Source organism: Diceros bicornis, chromosome 5 (assembly GCF_020826845.1).
Source record: "Diceros bicornis minor isolate mBicDic1 chromosome 5, mDicBic1.mat.cur, whole genome shotgun sequence".
Taxonomy (NCBI): Eukaryota; Metazoa; Chordata; class Mammalia; order Perissodactyla; family Rhinocerotidae; genus Diceros; species Diceros bicornis.
Window position 1 is genome coordinate 51,171,220 of NC_080744.1, and position 19,915 is coordinate 51,191,134.

Consider the following 19,915-nt stretch of genomic DNA (forward strand, 5'->3'; position numbering starts at 1 on the left):
GTATGCATATTATAACTCCCCCACCCTGCCTTTTTGGTGTTGCCTAATTATTCCTAGAAAAGTTGTGTATCAATTTACACTCCTACTATTAGTATGTGTTCTTTAATCCCAAACCCTTACCAACACTGGGCCTTAAATCACCTACTTGTTTTCTATTTTGTTGAACTTTGTGTTTCTGTATTGAGTCACTCCAATTCTTTTTTAGAAGGAAGCAGGAGATACATAAATTTGAAGTAACGACTCTAGTTAGATACATTTACACAATCTACCGGGGAAGATGTATAAACTGTGATAATCGGGCAAAATGTGCTGCCTACTGTCTGCACAGGTTTCATAAGTTACTGTTAACATCCTGGCACGCTGAGACAGCCGATGCCATTTTAACCTGCAGCTGAAGCAACTGCTCTAGCTGCTATGATAAACCAAGGTAACTATTAATGGAGTCAGCTATCTAGGCTAATTCGAGAGGCCTCCACTTATGTAGGACAGCCTACATTTTCTGGGTTGTTAGGCCAAGTCTTTCAAGATTTCAAACATCTCGACATGGAACAGAAAAATATGTATAATTTCAAGAAACTCTGTCAGGATTATGTTATCAACTAGCTTATCCAAATCAACTGATAAATCAGGTTGTTTAGAGAGGAAGATATACCAGTATTTAGCCTGTTCTGATGACTACAGTTTATGCTATGCCTTCTTTAATTCTTTCATTATCTCACCAGGGTCCTTCACCTAATTAACTTCTATTATCATTCAGATCTCAATTCAGTATCAGTTTCTCAGGGAAACCCAGCCTGACCCCACCTTCACACTATACAGTGTCGCCTATAACATGGCCTTATAACTCCCTATGATTCTCCATCACAGCACTTACTAAGTTTGTAATGATAATTTATGTGGTGATTCAATTAATATCTATTTCCTCTTCTAGACTGTAAAGCTTCATAACTGGGGTAGTTACTTAGAAATATCTGATTCTCTATTTTAGAATAGTGGTCTCTAAATATTTTTATTTCACCTTCTATTAATAAATTCTTTTTCCGGCATGCATACTCATAACACATATACCTTTATTTATTTATAACACATACATGTGTGACAGTCCTCTTATGTATGTTATGAAGCCAACATACAAAAATATTTTTAAAGGCCAAGATAAAAAATATTTTCCTCCAGTAATGGCCTGTCTTGCAGCTCCCATCCACCCCATGGAGCGTGTAATTCGTACAAAGCTTAAAATTTCATTTGCATTAACTAAGTTTTTTTAAGAACAAGCTTAAAACAAAAACAAAACAAAACTCCCAAGTATAATTACTGCTATACAGCAAATGTTTCTTTTCCATCCACCTTCAAGTGTCTTTCATGTGCTAATGTGGCATTTAAAAAACCTCCTCTCCTTTACCTTACTTAGATCTTTAAGGACCTCACACATCTAAAGATTCTTTACATTCACCAGAAATCTCCAGAGTGGTCTGAGTTTACGTGCAGTATGATGAATGGACAGTACTGATTTAATTTCCTACAACAAGAGTTTTCCTTTCTGTAAGGAAAAGTGTTGTTCACAAGTCATGTCAAGTATTTTACCATGCTTACAGATTCTTAAAAATAGGAAAATGAAATGCTTACTGAAGTTTTTCCTTCATTCATAAAAATACCATTTGAAAGTTCTGACCTATAAAACAATCAAAAGCTGATCAATAACTATGAGCATCTTCCTAATACCAAGGAAACACTGCTTTTATTTGTTACCATTTTATTGAGGTTTTATTAGCACATCTAGAAAGGAAGCAGAAAATAAAACAGTAAAATCAATTTAATAAATAAACTTCAAAATACAAATACAGAGTGCTATCGAGAATACTGGGATATTTTAGGAGATAGAAACATAAAGTTAAAGATTTAGTATGAAGCTATTAGTTAAATAATTATTAAATAAACATGAACATCATTAGATAGTAAATTATTAAAGTTTCTTCAAATGCCTTAATTTGAAGTGTCATTTGGAACTAAGTTAAAAATTCTTTTTCTGGAGACAAACAGTGGGACTAATTGTGTTCTCACGTACATTTTATATTTTATATCAGAAGAAAAATTTGACTTAACATATAAAGACAGAAGCAATTGGTGATTCCCATTCTTACCCATATTTCAATAGTGCCTGGGTTTTTGGGGTTTTTTTGAAGTTCTCCATAGTTTTGCGTTCCCTAAAGCAAAGACATTTCAAATGGAAATTTAATTTGAGGGAGCCGGCAGGGAGGGATATTTGCTGAGAGGAAGGAGACAGAGAAGGACGCTTTGCCCAGGGCACCCCTGGCTCTAACTACTCTAACATCAGACCCCAACCATAAGTGACATCAGACTCAAAACTGGAATCACATCACAATTGGTATTTCACTATAAAGACTTGGGAAAAAAACACAGCCACTTGAAATAATGGAACTTCCTTATCCTTCTGCTTATTTTCTCCATCTCCACAGGGGCCTTACTTTATTTAGGGTTCTTTTCAGTCAGGCATGTGAAGCAAGGCTCCACAGTACTGTAAATCTTTACCCAGTGCCAAAGGTCAAAGGGTTATCTGTGCTATGTAGTTTTAGGGTAGATGATTTTCTTTACTCTTTTCTTTCTTCTTTTTTTTTTTAAGCAAGAAAACAAAACGTATGCATATGAATCACAGCAAGCTAATTTAGGTACTAAAAATGTTCCTCTTCTACAGATGAATTGCTTTCTCAAGAAACCACTAAATATCAACTTTTCAGGCATTCTACAAAGAGAAACCAGATGCAACCGAGCCCCCTCCCCACCACCATTGTCTGCTAGAAAACTTGCCACACAGCTGCTAAAGCAGTAAAACAACTTCAAACCTACAAAAGTGATGACCATGTAGGGAAATGCATCAATTTTGTTCTTGGAAAAAAACCAACTTTGCTTTATTTAAAAAAAAAAAAAGAAAGCTGTGCATCATTTTTTGTTCACAAATTACTCCTTATTTAATAGCAAGACAGATGTTTTTCACAGAGCTTTCCATGTTTTAGAGCATTTTGAAAGGTGATGACTATTCAAGACTAAAATATACAAGCCCAGGAAAAACCATCAAAATTCTTTTCCCAATTATTTTTTGGGTTTGATATGGAAAGTTAAACTTTATTATTTTTTTAAAGATGGTGAAAAAATGTTTCAGAAAATATAGGCATTTATTGCTGCCTTCCTTCTCTTTCTCCAATATGATCTTTTCAAAGCGAGAAATAAAATTGTTAGGTGTAACATCCCATATGGTGCCATTAATAAAATTCTGATACAGTACAATATATACAGCACAAGAGTATAAGGCATTTATGTTTTCAGGGGATAATGTCACTTGAGTGCTTTTTGCAATCCTCTGAATTTATGAGGCAGAAATGCAAATTATGATAGTACTGCTGCTGCATTCAATTGGATTACAAAAAAATTACAAAAAGGCTTTTAAATATTGAAAAGTGCAAAATATCTTCTGTGATTTGCTACAAGATTCAGTTTGGAATTTGCCATCTTTATTTCTTCCATAATATAGCAGCTATGATTTGCCTGATCCCCTTTGCTTCTTTCTTATTTAAAATTCCTGTATCTTTTGTGGCGAGTAAAAGAAACTGATAAAAGAAACGAACAGCTAATAGTTATTGAGCACTTATTATGTACAATGCACTGTGCTGAGGGTTCCACATGCACTAGCACATTTAATCCTCAATATCCTAGACATTTACAGCAAACTGAGGATCATGGAGGTGAAGTAACTTGACTAAGAGCGCACTCCTAGTGGGTGAGAACAAGGATTTAAACCCTGGCCACCTAGGATCTCAAAACCCTGTCTTCTTTTTTAATTTTTAAATTTATATACACTAAAATTGAACTTTTGTCGTGTACAGTTCTATTTAACACATGTACAGATTTGTATAACCACCACCATAATCAGGATACAAAACAATTTCATCACATCACGAAACTGCCCATGCTGCCCTTTTGTAGTTAAATCTTGTCCCTGTCCACAATCCACGGCAATCACCGATCTGTTCTCCACTCCTGTAGTTTTGACTTTTCGAAAATGTCATATAAATGGAATCATGCAGAATGTAACCCTTTGAGACTGGCTTCTTTCACTCAGCATAATGCCATTGATATTCATCAACAAATGGTTGCAAGTAGCAATATAGTTCATTGCTTTTTATTGCTGAGGAGTATTTCAGTTCTATGGATACATCAAAGTTTATTTATCCATTCACCCAGGTATTCAAGGACATTTGTTGTTTCCAGTTTTGGGGGATTGCGAATAGAGCTATACATTTGTATATAGGTTTTTATGTGAACATAAGTTTTCCTTTTTCTAGAGTAAATACCTAGGATGGGATTGCTGGGTCATATGGTGCAGGCATGTTTAACTTGATGAGAAGCACTAAACTGTTTTCCAGAAGTGGCTGTACCATTTTGAATTCCTACAATAATACATAAGAATTCCAGGTGTTCCACATCCATGTCAGCACTTGTTATTGGCAGTTTTGGCATTTTAAAAATTTTTAGTCATTCTAATAGGTATGTAGTGGTATCTGATTGTAGTTTAAAATTTTAAATTTGCATCTCCTGAATGATGTTGAGCATCTTTTCATAGACCACTTGGGCATAATCCCTATATCTGAAGGCCTTCCATCTGGCCCACATGTAGTCAGTCAAGTCCTACTTATTCCAAGCCCAAAACTACTGTCTTAGCTTACATTCTCATCATCGTAGATTATTTCAACAACATCTTATTGATTTCCTGTCTTCAGTAGCCCCCTTCCTGGCCCTTACTCACTGCATTCTCTAAACCTATCCTCTACGATATCATTAACAGTTACATTTCTAAAACAAGCCATGTCACTTTCTCACTTGAAAACTTTTGATGGCTCCACATTGCTTATATTATGGGACAAAGACCAAATCGTCTATCAGGGTACACAGGGTCCTTAAAACATGTGCCCTATCTAACTCTACAGTTTTAGTCTCTACACAACTCCTACCAATGCAACCCATGTTTTAGCCACAGCAAACCAATGAAGCTACCTCTTTAATCTTTTTGCTTGTATACATTTTAAGCTCCTACGAGAGAATGATTTTCATCCATTTCTCTAGTGGGCAAACTATTCTTCATCATGCAGTAAAATCAGTCATTTATCCTCTGTGCTTCTCGAATACTCAGACCATACCTCAATTTCCTCTACCAGCATATTTTTCTATGAAAGCTGATAGATCCTCCATGCTGAGCTTAAATACTCTAGAGGCAGGCATGCCATCTTATGTTCATATTCCTGGTGCCCAATACAGGGCGTGGTCCAGAATATGTGCATTCAATCAATATACACTAATTTTTAAATTTTAAAAATTATGGAAAATAAGTTAAAATCCAGAATTAAGGTGGGGGTAAACTTTAATATGACAATTTTATGAAACAAGATATGATGATTCAATTGGTATAGATGGCCATATTATGTTATTAAACCTACTTATGTTATTAAAGCTACTTTATATATATTTATATATTATTTATATATATATTTATATATATTCATATATATTCATATATATTTATATATATTCATATATATATTTATATATATTTATATATATTTAAAGTAGCTTTTACATATATAAAGTTCTGAGAAAAATACATATTGTATCAATCCTAAAATTAGAGTTTTTGCATTTCTCACTGGCAGTATTTTCTAGGCAATGTCTTCACAAGGAGTTAAGAGAAGAAATCACAGAAGTCAAAATGCATGTTGTAAGGATGGTTTCAATTTTGTGATTAATTTACTGGTAATTAATTTACATTAATCTAATGGTAACTGCAGCCCATTATCAGTAATTTCTAAATAGAGTTCATTTTCTGATTTGTAGGGCCAAGGAGCATCTGTGTCATAAGCCTTCTAGTAGAGACCCAAGAGAACAACCAAGAAAGCAAGGGAGCCTCTCTATGTGAAACCTAGTGAGTTCCATAAAACACGGTACTAACCATATTCACGCAGTGCTACCCGGGATTTATAAACAGTATTGTAGCTCTAAGCGCCCATCTTGAACCTCAGTGATAGTAGCTGAGTGGGCTCCAAAATATTCTCCTTTTGAGTGACTGCTAAACGCTCCTGGCTTCACACTGTGGATTCAAAGAACAGTTCATATTACGGGTTTATGGAATCCATGGCTATGTTTCCTTTATTTCCTTGTTCATATAAAAACATAAAATTTAACTAATTTGGCAGTATCACAGTTGCCTAAAACGAGATGTACCAAATCAAGAGTAATTAGGGTTTCTCAGAGGACAGAATATATCATTAGATTTGTGGCTGGATGCCTCCTGAGAGCTAACTCAAGCAAATTAAAACACTTTAACATGGTTACAGGATTGGCTTAAAGACAGGCATAAACCAAAGGTCCAAATACCTTCCCCTTATAAAACAGCAGGCTTTTTTTTTTTTTTTTAAGATATGCTTTTGTACATTTTAACTCCTATGTACCTAACTCTTTATAAATGATTTTTGAAGAGGGTCTACACAGTGAAATTTCCAAATTTGTTGATTTGGTGGATATTATTTTATACAATGATTATAGTCCCAAAAAGTTGAGTATAAACTGATTTAAAACAACAGCATAAGCTGTTTTCTGAAGGAATCTTTATTATTTGTATACACGGAAATTGCCATGTACAGTAGGACTGCAGCAAACTTGGAGTATAGACTTTTGGAACATCTCTGAACCAGAAAGTAGGTGAAAAAGAAAGTTCACAAAACCCCCTCTTTCAGGGAAGAAGCAGAGCTCAGCTGCTTCGTATCTTATTCTCTGCATTACATTCTATATACCGCAACAGAGAGATATTTCTAAACATAAATCTAATCCAGTCACTCCTTGCTTAAAATCATTTAATGACTTGCCACACTGCCCTTAGGATAAAGCCCACATTCCCTCACACGGCTCACCAGGACCTGGCCTCTTGTGGGCTCTCCAGCTTCACTCTGCGGTCACAGAAACACTTCAGTTCCTCCAGAACATGCTCCCCCCTCACCTCCCGGCCATCCCACACAAATTTCACCATTCCCTAAGTATTTCCTGAGTTCTGTCATTCCCTCTTTGTAGAGGTAGATGTACCCAAAAGGTATGACGCGTGAGTTTCAGAGCCCTTTACTTACATAGGGTCTATTCAAGGCCCTGTGCCTACAGTATGTTTTTATATTATTTTTATTCTATTATTTTATTTATTTTACTATATATTATTTATTTCATCAGGCCCCATATAACCTGTATCTGGTCCCTGCCACTTTGCCTGGCTAATCCTATTTTTTCTTTTCTTTTCTGTTTTTTTTTTTTTTTGGTGAGGAAGATTGGCCCTGAGCTAACATCTGTTGCCAATCTTCCTCTTTTTGCTGAGGAAAATTGGTTCTGAGCTAACGTCTGTGCCCACTCTCCTCTATTTTGTATGTAGGACACTGCCACAGCATGGCTTGATGAGCAGAAAGTAGGTCCGCGCCGGAGACTCAAACCTGGGAACCCCTGGCCGCAGAAGTGGAGCATGCGAACTTAACCACTACACCACCAGGCCAGCCCCAATCCTACTTTTTCTTTAGATCTCAACATAAATGTTACCTCTTCTTTGAAGCCATCCCCATTGCAGTCCTGAAATAGATCTAAAGCTCCTGCCAAGTACCATAACAACAATCTGATGTTCACTATCAAAGAGTTGATCACACTTTATTTTAATTGCTTATTTAATTATCGGTCTTCCTCCTAGACTCTAAGTTCCCCAAACGGTGTGATCACGTCTACATTGAACATGGCTGCACCCTAACACAGGGATGACCACAGAATAAGCTTGGTAAATATCTGAGAATGAAAGAATGAAGTTGTGAATGAGCACTCAGTGGCCAACAAAACACAGGGACAAAGGGTCCAAACTGGAAGATTATACCTGAGAGCCTGTGATTCCTCCATGCCCAGGATGTTTGGGAAGAAATGCACTGATTGAATGATGATGCCCACGAAAGACCATTTTTTTCCCCCTGTGAACACTGAGAAGTATGGGGAAATATGACTAGAAACAAGAGAGGCAATAAAAAGTATAATAAAAATGGACTAACGAGAGGCTTAGTGGTAACGATAATTAAAAACTATAATTGGCCTGACAGGAAAGTCAGCAATACAGGAACCTAGAAGGCACAAAAACAAATTTCCGAAAGATTTCTAACAAGAATAACAAACTAAAGCCACAAGTTATTAAATTATAAAGAATAAATATTGGCTATTTAGGGAAAATATTACTAGGTCATCTGGACCAGTGCTTCCCAAACTTTAAAATGCATACTATTTACCTAGGAATCCTGTTAAAATGAAGACTTTGATTCAGTAGTTCTGGGGAAGAGGGAAAACGGAAGGCTGAAATTCAGCATTTCAGTAAGCTTCCAGATTATGCTCTTCATCCTGGGACTGCACTTAGAAGAGCAAAAACTACAGAGTCTACACCTGGAACTGGCAGACTTTAGTAATATGGCCCATTGCCTTTGGGTCACCCTGCCAGCTAAAAATGGTTTTTATATTTTTAAGTAGTCAGAAAAAAAAATTTTAAAGTAATAATATTTTGTGACACATCAAAATTACATGAAACTCAAATTTCAGTGTCCATAAAGTTTTATTGGAACATAACTAATACCCATGCACATATATATTTTCTATGGCTGCTTTTATGCTACAGTGGCAGAGTTGAATACTTGTGGCAGAGACCAAATGGCCCACTGTATTAGTCTGCTTGGGCTGCCATAACAAAATACCACAAACTGGATGGCCTAAACAACAGAAATTAATTTCTCACACTTCTGGAGACTGGAAGTCCAAGATCAAGGCCTGACACAGTCCAGTTTCTGGCGAGAGCTCTCTTCCTGGCCTGCAGCCAGACACCTTCTCACTGTGTCCTCACATGGTGGAAAGAGAGCTCTGGTGTCTCTTCCTCTTCTTGTCAGGACACCAGCCCAATCAGGTTAGGGCCCCAACCTTATGACCTCATTTAACATTTATCACCTCCTCAAACACCCTGTCTCCAAATAAAGTCACATTAGCGGTTGTGGCTTCAACAAACAAATTTAGTGAAGGCATAAACATTCAGTCCATAACACTCACAAAGCCTAAAATATTTACTATCTGCCCATTATAGAAAAAGTCTGCCTACCCTTCCTTGGTCTAGACCCTTACCTCTCAAAGTGAGCAGAAATGCAAAAATTTCAGGCCCCAATCTGACCTATTGAATTAAAATCTGCATTCTAACAAGATCCCTGGGTAATTCATACACATATTAAAGCTCAGGAAGCACTGATTTCCAAATCTAATGTTCATGGTAAATGACATGGAAAAAATTTTTTTAAAACACAGATTTGCAGGCTCCACCTTGGGAGAAGAACAATTTTAAAAACAACTACAACAGCTAACCTTTGTTGAAGACTTAAATGCAATTTTCCAGGCACTGTGCTAACCTTTACAGTGCTAACCTTTATGTACATTATTTCATTTAATCCTCCTAACATTCTAAAATAGCTATTATTATTACTATCCCTATCTAAAAGATTAGGCAAATAACCAGGATTTAATTTGTGAATAAGTTGTGCAGCCTGAAGTTAAACCCGGGCAGCAGACGTAAAACTTATTTAACTGATATTTTTCTTTTACCTGTCAGGGCCATGTGCCTCCTATAATAGAGCATTGTAAATGATGTACCACGGGAATGAATGACACCATTTGGGGTTGCAAGAGGACTCCCAGAAGAGTTTGAGACTTAGCTAGGCAAGATCTTCCTAAATGGAAAGGAGATATATCTCTAATTTCATCCAGAGAATACCAAAAATATTTTAGAATGGTAGATAACCTTTCATTCAAGAAAAAGAATTTAAGGAAAGATAACCAGATGATGCACTATAACTTTTGTATAGTTCTTACAGTTTCATCCATCTGCAAACATTTTGTTTTTAAATAGAGATAGCTGCAAATTGGCAAATGAAAATCTTTTCTTTTTTATTGTCTTAATGTTACAGTATTTTTTTAGTAACAGAATTTTTTTAGAAGTGGATGCTCCATCTCCATTTCTTTTGAGGCATTGGTTTTTAAATTTTTCAAGTATTAAGGTTCTAAATTTGAGATGACTATCAATCATATTTGGCATTTTCAGATACTGCAGAGAATGAATAATTCAAAAATTTTTGTTCTCTTGGTAAATTAAGAAAAAATAGTTGAGTATTCCCTAAAGTCTGTGTTGAAGTTTCAACACGTTTTGGCTTGATAATAGATTAAAAACAACATAAGAGAGGGTAAGTTAAAAGACATTTAATAGCGAAGTGAAATACAATACTTATTAAATGTTCCCTTTGTTTTAATTTGTACTCACACTCTGTCAGTCAGTTTTATGGCCTACATAGTAAGTGGTTTCCAAAATCATTCTTTGAAGAAGTCTACTGACTTCAGTTAAGTAAATTTAATTTGTAATTCTTTGAAAGGAAAGAATAAAAGAGTGCAATCAGACACTGTTCAGAGGAACTATTTCTACTAAAAGTGGAAATTAACTGTGGTAAAGCACAGGAAGAACTGAAGACGGGCAAAAAACGTGAGGTATGTCCCCAAAGATCTTGCCTGTGGTAAATGACAGGAATAATGTTAATGGAATTTTTACACCAATCCTAACAATGGTCTGTTAACAAATAAATGCAAAGTGATTTCATAGAAACCAGTGCTGCTTTATAAAGTCAAAGCTAATCTAGACAGAATGCTTAATGACGTTTGTGTTGTTGATCATAAGTTACTTTAGAATAGAAGAATCCTGGCACCTATAATGATATTTGGGCTGGTAATTGATATCAAGGCATCAGATTATCTGAGACGAATGTATAGGCTAAAAGTCAGTATGGAAAGGTATACTTGAAAAACTATTCACATTTTGGAAGATTTTATTATAAAATATAGTTACTTTTAACTCTGTCTTAAAGGTGCAGTCAGGATATTGCAAAACAACCACAATATAATGATTTTCACCTGTAGGATATTTTCAAAGATTTTCTGAGTGTAATCTCAGGCTTCCTTGTGTGAGAGGGATGAGGGAACAAAGTCTCTGAAAAGATTTTGGCTTGCCTTAAAACGTGACTTTCATATTTCCTAAATTGAGTGATTCTAGTTCTCTTCAAAACAAAATCACTATTATAGTTAGGGTCACAATGAACCTCCTCCAACAAAAGTAGTCTCTTTTATGCCACAAAATCTTGTCCTGCCTTGACTAAAGGAAAGATTACAACTCCCTCCAGTTACATCAATTTGGCTCACCAGTGGGAGTTCTTGATTTTCTTTCTTGAGATATGTAACCACACAATCAAATCCTATTCTATTACGGTAAAAGATAGTACCCAGAAATCTGAGTTAATTTTACCATGCTTCCATACAAACTGGCTAAGAGACTCTAAAATTCCATTATTTTCCCGGGACTGTTTCTTTCGACTCCTACTCCTTAGCAGTAACTGGGAGTTCCAACTTTGGATTTCTCAAAAAAAAAGATCTGTGAGTTTTGAAGGTGTGCAAGTGATCCACAAACATTTCTAACAATTTGAAATATTTTGGACCTTTATAATTGGTGCTAAATCTCATGCTCACTAATCGTGCTTGCTGTGAAATTTAATAGCACAAGTTCTTTGGCAAAACAGAAGCTAAAGATTATCTACTATCAGTGTCCTAAATGCTAAACTAACAATAGCACCATCTAAATAATCCCCAGCTTTCACTCTATTATGTAAAGATGGAACAATTAAGGACAGTTTCTGGCAGTCAGCTTATGAAAATAGTTCTTTTGCAATTAGAAACCCTAACTTCAGAATTTGAAACCAATTTCTGAAATAGACAAAAAAGGAGGGACAAGTTATTTCAATCAGTCTATTATCAGGGAACACAAGTGTGCTATTAATTTTGCTTCAGTTTTTTGTATGCTAAATGTAACAAATGTCTTAAAATTCTATTTAAATTAAGCCAGACACTGGAAGTGCCAAGAAAAAAAAATCTAAATGAAAATAATCACTACAAAGATGCAAAATCTTGAAGAAAACCTCAAAATACAATTTAGAACAAATAACATGCAATCACAAGCCTAATGCTTTTTCGCCAACCCCCCAAAGTAAACTATGTCTAATTAAAATCAAACTGTATATTTAAAATTATTAAACTGTATATTTAAAATAATTTAAAAATTATTAGGACTAGCAACATCAAAATACTTCCACTGCTCTGCCAGTATTTATATTATACTAATAAAGACATGAGAATCTTCTTAGCCACTTCAAAAAACCAAACATTCTACATTTCAGGGAACTGAGCTTTGAGAGTTTAGAGTAAAATTTTCTAAAATAACTTTCATTACTAAGGACAATTAAATTTAGTTAATCAGAAATTTGGGAGAAAATTGGACAAGGCAGTCAATTTAGTATCTTCAGGTTTAATCCTTCTTGTTTTAAGCAGAGGTCACATGTGTTACAACTTTTTCTCTAGTACTACAATGCCTTACTGAGAAAAATAATAAAAAATACTTGTTGAATTAAAATATATAAATTCATTCATTTATTTATTTCAAAAACAAAGAACTATACGTATTATCAAGGAGAATGTGTCCCCATAACATACCTGTTAACTGAAAACTTAATTACGAGTAGTGGAAACAAAAGGAAATGTATTGGGGCATCATAAAGAGGATTAGCATGAAAATGCAATTTTGAGACAGCAGTTTGCTACTCAAATTGACATTGAATCAGCAAACAGAAGCACTTAAATTTCATTTCCAAGCCCATTTGGTAAATCTAGTCCCAGTTAGAGTATCTTTAATGCACAAAAGCTCAATGAAAGCAAGTATTCACCATCCAGGACACATATAGGGTTCCCTTAACCTACTGCCCTCTAGACACATCACTCTCTGTTAAACAGGCAGCTACCACCAGATGCTTTCCCTAAAAATGGTCACAGATGGTCCGTTGTCCAGTTAACAGAACATACTGCCCTCTCAATAGCCAAAAGTAAGAAGGAAAGGAAAGCTGTTAACACTTCCCTGCTTAGTAGGTTAAACCCATTCGCTTACTTTAAGCTTGGCTAAGCTCCAACAGTGAAGTTCTAGAAAAGGAAGACTAGACTCTAGGGCTCTCAAGATTAAAAGGCATCTCAAAGGTGATCTAGTCAACAGCTGTACAATGCTTGAATCCACACAACTGCATCCCCACTAGTCAGCTGGTCTAGCTGTGACTCGGCAACTCCAGGGGTATAGAACCTGCTGTCTAACAAGAAAGCCCTACAGCTGTGACAGAGTCCCCTGTTACCCTGCACTGCAATTAGGCTGACCACTCAGTCTAATTCCACAGTCAGGAAACATGGAGCGATTTTAATAGACAAGGTATATTGACTATAACAAAATTATTGCCTAGTTTATGCATTATAAAGTGATTTTAAGCTGAATTACCCCAAATAGCATACACAAAGGATTTTACAACATAAAAACACAGGCAATTTATTTTTAAAACACTGGAGGAAAGAAAGGTTTATATTATTGAAAACTATTATTCAGAGATTATAAAAAATTTCAACAAAGATCAATGGATCACCTTCTTTATACATCCATGCATCTGTAGAAAATTTTTAAATCTTAAAGAATTGTTTTTAATTGCCAAAGTTTTAATTAAATGTTTCTTTAATCTTTCACAAGCAGAGCGTTATTTTGTTTTTTTCTAATAAATTATTCGTCTATTTAGAATAAGCTACCTGTATGTTCAAGAAGAGTGCTCTATGAAGCTATCTTTTGGTATCTTCAACACATATTTACATTTCCTTGACAGTGAAGAAATAGGAATTACTGAGTTTAACGTACGGTTTTTCATCAACAACTGTCCCAAATCCTGTTTCTTACTTGATACTGAGTAAAATTTTCTTGAATAAATGATATGCATATGAAAAGGGAGAACACACCGAGAAGCCACGGTTAGAACTAGTGGTAGTAGGCTGGGCTAACGTCATCTCAGTATCAATGTTTAAGGAAGGTCACCCTGAAACATATGTAACTTCTCCTTGTCATTTATAAAGCTGTGTGACAGAGATCAATAGTGAAACTTACTTAATCAGATGCAGATTAAATTAAAATCTGACACAACAAGATTATACACAAAATGCCATCTGGAAAACTATGGCAAAGAACCAGAGGGTGGGTGTCTGCGTCCCCTGCGTCTGTGTCTGCAAACGGATTCCCACCATTGCTTCTCACTGCACAGGGGCTCAAGTCAAATGCCGCTTCACAGCCTGCGCTACCGTGAGGCCAGGGAAGTAAATGGAGCAGCCCATGGTGGGACCACTGTGCCCCTTCCCTTCTCGCATTCCAAAGGGCAGTCTGTGACAGGGAAAGCCAGAGTGTTCTGTAAAAGTCCAATATGTGCAGGAGGTGAGATAACAATTCAGGAATTTGTTTGGTAATCACAACTAAAGATTCTGCTTTGGAAAAAAAATTCCTTGCAAACAAACAAACAAACAAAGAAGTTTCTGCTTTGTACTTAAGGGTGAAAATCTACTCATGAGCAACAAATAGTTAAGTATGCATTTTACACACTGAGTATATATCTGTTTATACTCATGTATTCATTGTAGATATAAATTTATTTACTTTCTACTAAACATGTTTACATCATGAAATTCTTTCACTCTGCAAAAATAGCATGAATAGGGAAGAAAACAGTGTCTTTCAGAACTCCGATGAACCCAAACACAAAGTTAAGTGCTTTTTCTCTAGTGTTTCTGGGTTAAAGCTACAGATTATATTTACAGTTACATGGATCATATGTAAGAGCATTATTTGGTACATAATTTACATATATTTTACACATGTAAAATAATACACCTACATAGCCCTCTCAGACAATTTCTAAGTTAAACTTTATTATTTCGTACTGTCTGACCATTTGGTGATCTTCTTATTTTACATTCCTATTCTACATCCACCACACATCCACAATAATTGATCAGGATCTCACTCTACCAGAAGTAAACGTTAGAAAGAAAAGCAGATGCTCAGAGGTGGGGGAAAGATAGAAAGATACCATGGTTACCTGACATTTTGCCGGTTTACTCACAATGGTGAGTCAAAGACCAGTCACTGACTGAAGCAATAGGAAATACACAGCGACGCAGTGAAGTCAATTCTTTTCCTTTCACTATCAAGTCAGTTCTTGTGCCTTATATCCAATCACTTTTTCCCCAGTTGGTCTGAGAGGAAAGAAAAAAGGAAAAGCACAGCACAGGCTCACTCACCTAAACCACTGAGAGTATAGAGAAGGTCACTGGTATCCAAGAAAATGGGTCCGTTCTCCGGCTGCCCTTCTTCTTTGTAGTACAGCTTGTAGCCTTGAATGGTTGCTGTGTCCTCAGCATCCTGCTGCCACTTCACAGAAATGGTGGTACAGTTCAGAGGCTCCAGATGTAACCCTGGAGACTTAGGGGCTAGAAAAATTCACCAGAAATGTATGTATAAAAAATCCATAAAACACAGGATAGGTAGATCTCTCAGTCTTAAGCAAACAGATTGAAAAAAGTTCAATTCCAACAATTATGCCTTAACCTAATTTTCAAAACTTCACAGTAATATTAAACTTTGACACAGAATTAAAAACATAAAATACTACCTAAAAAAGACTAAGATATACCTTACCCTAGAATAAAAACAAAATAATATCTATATTTGTATATTTTAATTTTTTTCAGAGGCAATAAGTACTTTCTAATTTTGACCACCCAATATTCTTCTGTGATAGACGAACAAGTATTATTATTAATCAATTAACAACAACAAAACAAAACCAGTCATGTTACATTCCACATTAGTAAAAGATGAAGGTGTAGAACTCCCTAGTCTTATGGTCTTTCTTTTAAACTGATGAGTTAAAAACATATATGGCAATAATATTAATTAGGTCTCTATTGGTACATAACTTCTGGTAATTCAGTTTGATTTGGACTGATCTGTCCATGAAGGATTTGCTAAGCAAACTAATAGTGTAACCAAAAGTTTTACACAATAATGAGTCCTATGCAAAAAGGGACAACTCAATAACAAGTTTAAGATTTTTTTCCATTGAGTCCATGATCTGTGGGAGATTTTTATTCATAAAACAAAATTTAAAAATATAGATATGAAAAATTTGCTTTGAAAGTAAAAATACAATGTTATTCTTCCTCAACAGTCTTTAGAAATTCACCTTTCATGCTTGTAGCTTTGGGTGTCCTATGTGAAGTCCACACTGATGACTCTCCCAGCCCCACTCTGGTGGCAGCAGTAATCCGCACCAGGTAGACACTGTCGGGTTTCAGGCCCTCCAAAAGGTACTCATGCGTGGTCCCTGGGAGCTCCAGAACTTGGATGGAATTCTCAGTGCTTAGGCGGAAGGACAGGCGATACAGCACCACTTGGCCCCGCCGATATTTGGCTGGGATTGGCAGCCAGGAGACGAGAATATCGGTGGGACTTCGACTTGTCAAACTAATTTCAGGAGGTCTCAGGGGAACTGGTCATATAAGAAAACAGGTTGCTTATAAATATTTACAATCAAAATTGTCAGTCAGCACACCAGAGTATTTATGGAATTCTCTTAATAGCAACACATAACGTAATAAAAAAGAGATACTTTCGGCCCCAGCAGAGGTTTTCAGTCAAACGAGTACAAACCAGAAAAAAGAAGGAAAAATAATAATGGAGGACTGAGTATAGAAAAGAAGGTTTTCATCATTATTGTTTTGTTGTTATTTGGGATGAATATGAGATTACTTAATACTCATACAAAAGATGAGAATACTTCTCAGATAATCACACCAAAATGCCTTAGGAATAAGGAAGAGAGAATTATACAAGAGTGGGGAAGTTTAGGACATAAGGGTTATAACCTGGCAAATAATATTTTAAAGTGTAAGAGTTGTATCTTAAAAATTAGTGTGAATTTTGTATTCCTAATTATGACACATGGTGTTTAATATGAAAAGAATTTTTTTCCTCTAAATAATCTGAATACAACTGGTACTCCAGGAAAACGAGGCAAGCATCCTTGGAGGCAGCCTAGGATTAGGAGTTAGGACCGGTTCTAGAGTTAGCCTCTGTGTGCTTGCATGCTTGTTCCACCACCTCCTCCACTGTGTGATCTTGGCCAAATTAACTCCTTCATATACAAAATGAGGACAATAATAATAGCTCCTTCTACAGTCTTTCCCATCTCAGTTAACGGCAATTACATGTCCAACTGCTCAAGTGTCATCCTTGGCTTGGTGTCATCCCCGACTCCTCCACACACACTCCACATTCAATCCTGTGGCTCTAGCACTTCCACTGCCACCCCTTGGTCCCTACCACCATGCCCTTTAGCCTGTATTGTTGCAATAGCCTCCTAACACATCTCCCTGCTTCTGCCCCTGTCTCTACCATCTATTTTCAACACGTTAGCTGTTAAAATGCAAGTCAGATCTTGTCACTCTTCTACTCAAAATAGCTCCCACTTCACTCAAAGGAAAAGCCCAAGTCCTCATTGTGGCTTTGTACAAAGCCTTATCTACTTACATGGTCGGCTCCTCATTAATTCTCTTCCTCGTCTCCTACTGCTTTCCACTTGCTCCCTCCTCTCCAGCCAGGCTTGCGCTTCAGGCCCTTAGCAAATTCCATTTCCTCTGCCTAGCATGCACTTCGCCCAGTCATCTGCCTGGCCAGCTCCCTCCCTTTCAATTACTTCAGGTCTTCATTCAGACGTCACCTATTCAGTGAGCCCTTCTTTGCTGACTCTGTCTCAAGTCTCAAACCCTCCCAACATTGCATACTCCCTTTCCCTGCTTTTTTCCCCTTCTCCTCAACACTTTACCACTTTCTACAGAGTATATAACTGACTGTTCATCTTGTTCCTCTGCCCCCTCTCCCACTAGAAAGTAAGCTCCACAAGATCAGGCACAATTCCCCTCTTGCGCTCACCACTAAAGGCTGAGTAACACACAGCAGGGACGCGATAAACGTCTGTTGAATGAAGTACAGAATAGATGGAAAAGGAAAAATCAATTTATGAAGCATTTCTGAGTCCTTTACATATATGAACTCATTAATTCTCACAAAAACCCAATGAAGGAAGTACCATTATCATTGCTACTTTATAGCTGAGGAAACTGAGGTACAAAGAGGTCAAATCACTTGCCCAAGGTCACATAGCTTATAAGTGAAGGAGCAGACCATACAGAGGCCACATTCTTACCCCCTATCTCTCCTCTCTCTTATATAACAATAGTTCCCCTATCGTGGGGTTATGCAGGGATTAAATGAGATAAGGGAGAGAAGGTTTAGAACAGGCAGGGGTAAGCACTCCACAAGTGCTCATTGTATCTACTGAGCACTGCTGTGCACCTAGGAGACCCATACATCTCAGTTAGAGAAGTACGGGCTTAGGAAATGGGGAGAGACTGGTGCAGAAATTTAAAATGCATTGTCATTGGGCCGGCCCCGTGGCTTAGCCGTTAAGTGCGCACGCTCCGCTGCTGGCAGCCCGGGTTCTGACCCCGGGCTCGCACCGATGCACGGCTTCTCCGGCCATGCTGAGGCCGCGTCCCACATACAGCAACTAGAAGGCTGTGCAACTATGATATACAACTATCTACTGGGGCTTTGGGGGAAAAAAATAAATAAATAAAAATTAAAAAAAAAATTTAAAAAGCATTGTCAGAGGTCTGTATGTTATCAAAAAAGCAAAATGAAACTTCATTAAATAAAAAAGTTGCAGAGTAAGGAAAGGTTTAAAGGAGCAAAACTTTGAGATTATAACTTAACTGGAATTGGCAAGCTTTAAGAAGTAGATTGCTATGATTAGGTTTGTTTTCTTCAAGGATATGGGGGGGATCACACCTTATACACCAAAAAAAAACCCAAACCAAAAAACCAGCCTGTGTTTCACCTTAGATATACATGCCAGAGGTTATCAAGTGTAATGAGATAACTAGAGAGGTCATAGGTATTGTGGCTTACTCTAAAATGGAACACACTCGGGGCGGCCTGGTGGCCTAGCGGTTAAATTCGAGCACTCCACTTCGGTGGCCCGGGGTTCGCAGGTTCAGATCCCAGGCACGGACCTACTCACTGCTCATCAAGCCATGCTGTGGCAGCGTCCCATATAAAGTAGAGGAAGATGGGCATGGATGTTAGCCCAGGGCCAATCTTCCCCAGCAAAAAGAGGAGGATAGGCAATGGATGTTAGCTCAGGGCTAACCTTCCTCACACACACACAAAATAAATAAATAAATAAAGCCTATTAATTAAAAAAATAAATAAATAAAAATAAAATGAAATGGAACACACTCTTAAATGAAAACTGAAATTTAGAATTCAGCATCCAGACAAGTGATAATTTTTTCATTTAGTCAAACTCTTATAAACATCTAAATAAGTGGCATTATAGAGATACAAGTAAGAGATCTGGGACCAAATGAATAAAGAAAGAGATTTGGGAATCATCAATATAAAAACATTTTTAAAACTAACGGTGGACCATTTCTTGAGGATGAGAAAATATCTATAAAGGTAGAATAGTATAACTAAGCACACGTTAAATAATTCCCTTTTCACTCTGCAGGGTGACAAATAGGCCTTCTAGAGCCCCAGAGAGAGAGAGAGAGATGAAGAGTCAGAGGAGGAGATCAGTTCTCCAGGACTATCTTAATGGATGGGACTTCCCACCATCATAAGAGTATATGGAGGCCTGCCCTCAAACAGACTACACCTCAATTTCTAACCCATGGTCAGGTAACAAATTGAACAAGTAATACTTTCCTCTTTAAGTAGAATAAGCATATTGTATCTAAAAATAAACCAAGT

General features: G+C 36.7%; 1 protein-coding gene across 2 annotated transcripts in view; it reads right to left on the reverse strand.

Annotated features, from left to right (window-relative positions):
* Positions 1-19,915, reverse strand: part of PRTG (protogenin) — a 123,700-nt gene that overhangs the window by 42,130 nt on the left and 61,655 nt on the right. For both annotated transcript variants that reach the window (XM_058541638.1, XM_058541637.1), the window contains exons 10-11: positions 16,284-16,589; positions 15,340-15,528 (exon numbers count right to left, since the gene is read on the reverse strand). In XM_058541638.1, the coding sequence (XP_058397621.1) occupies positions 15,340-15,528; positions 16,284-16,589 (495 nt within the window). The remainder of the gene's footprint in view (positions 1-15,339; positions 15,529-16,283; positions 16,590-19,915) is intronic.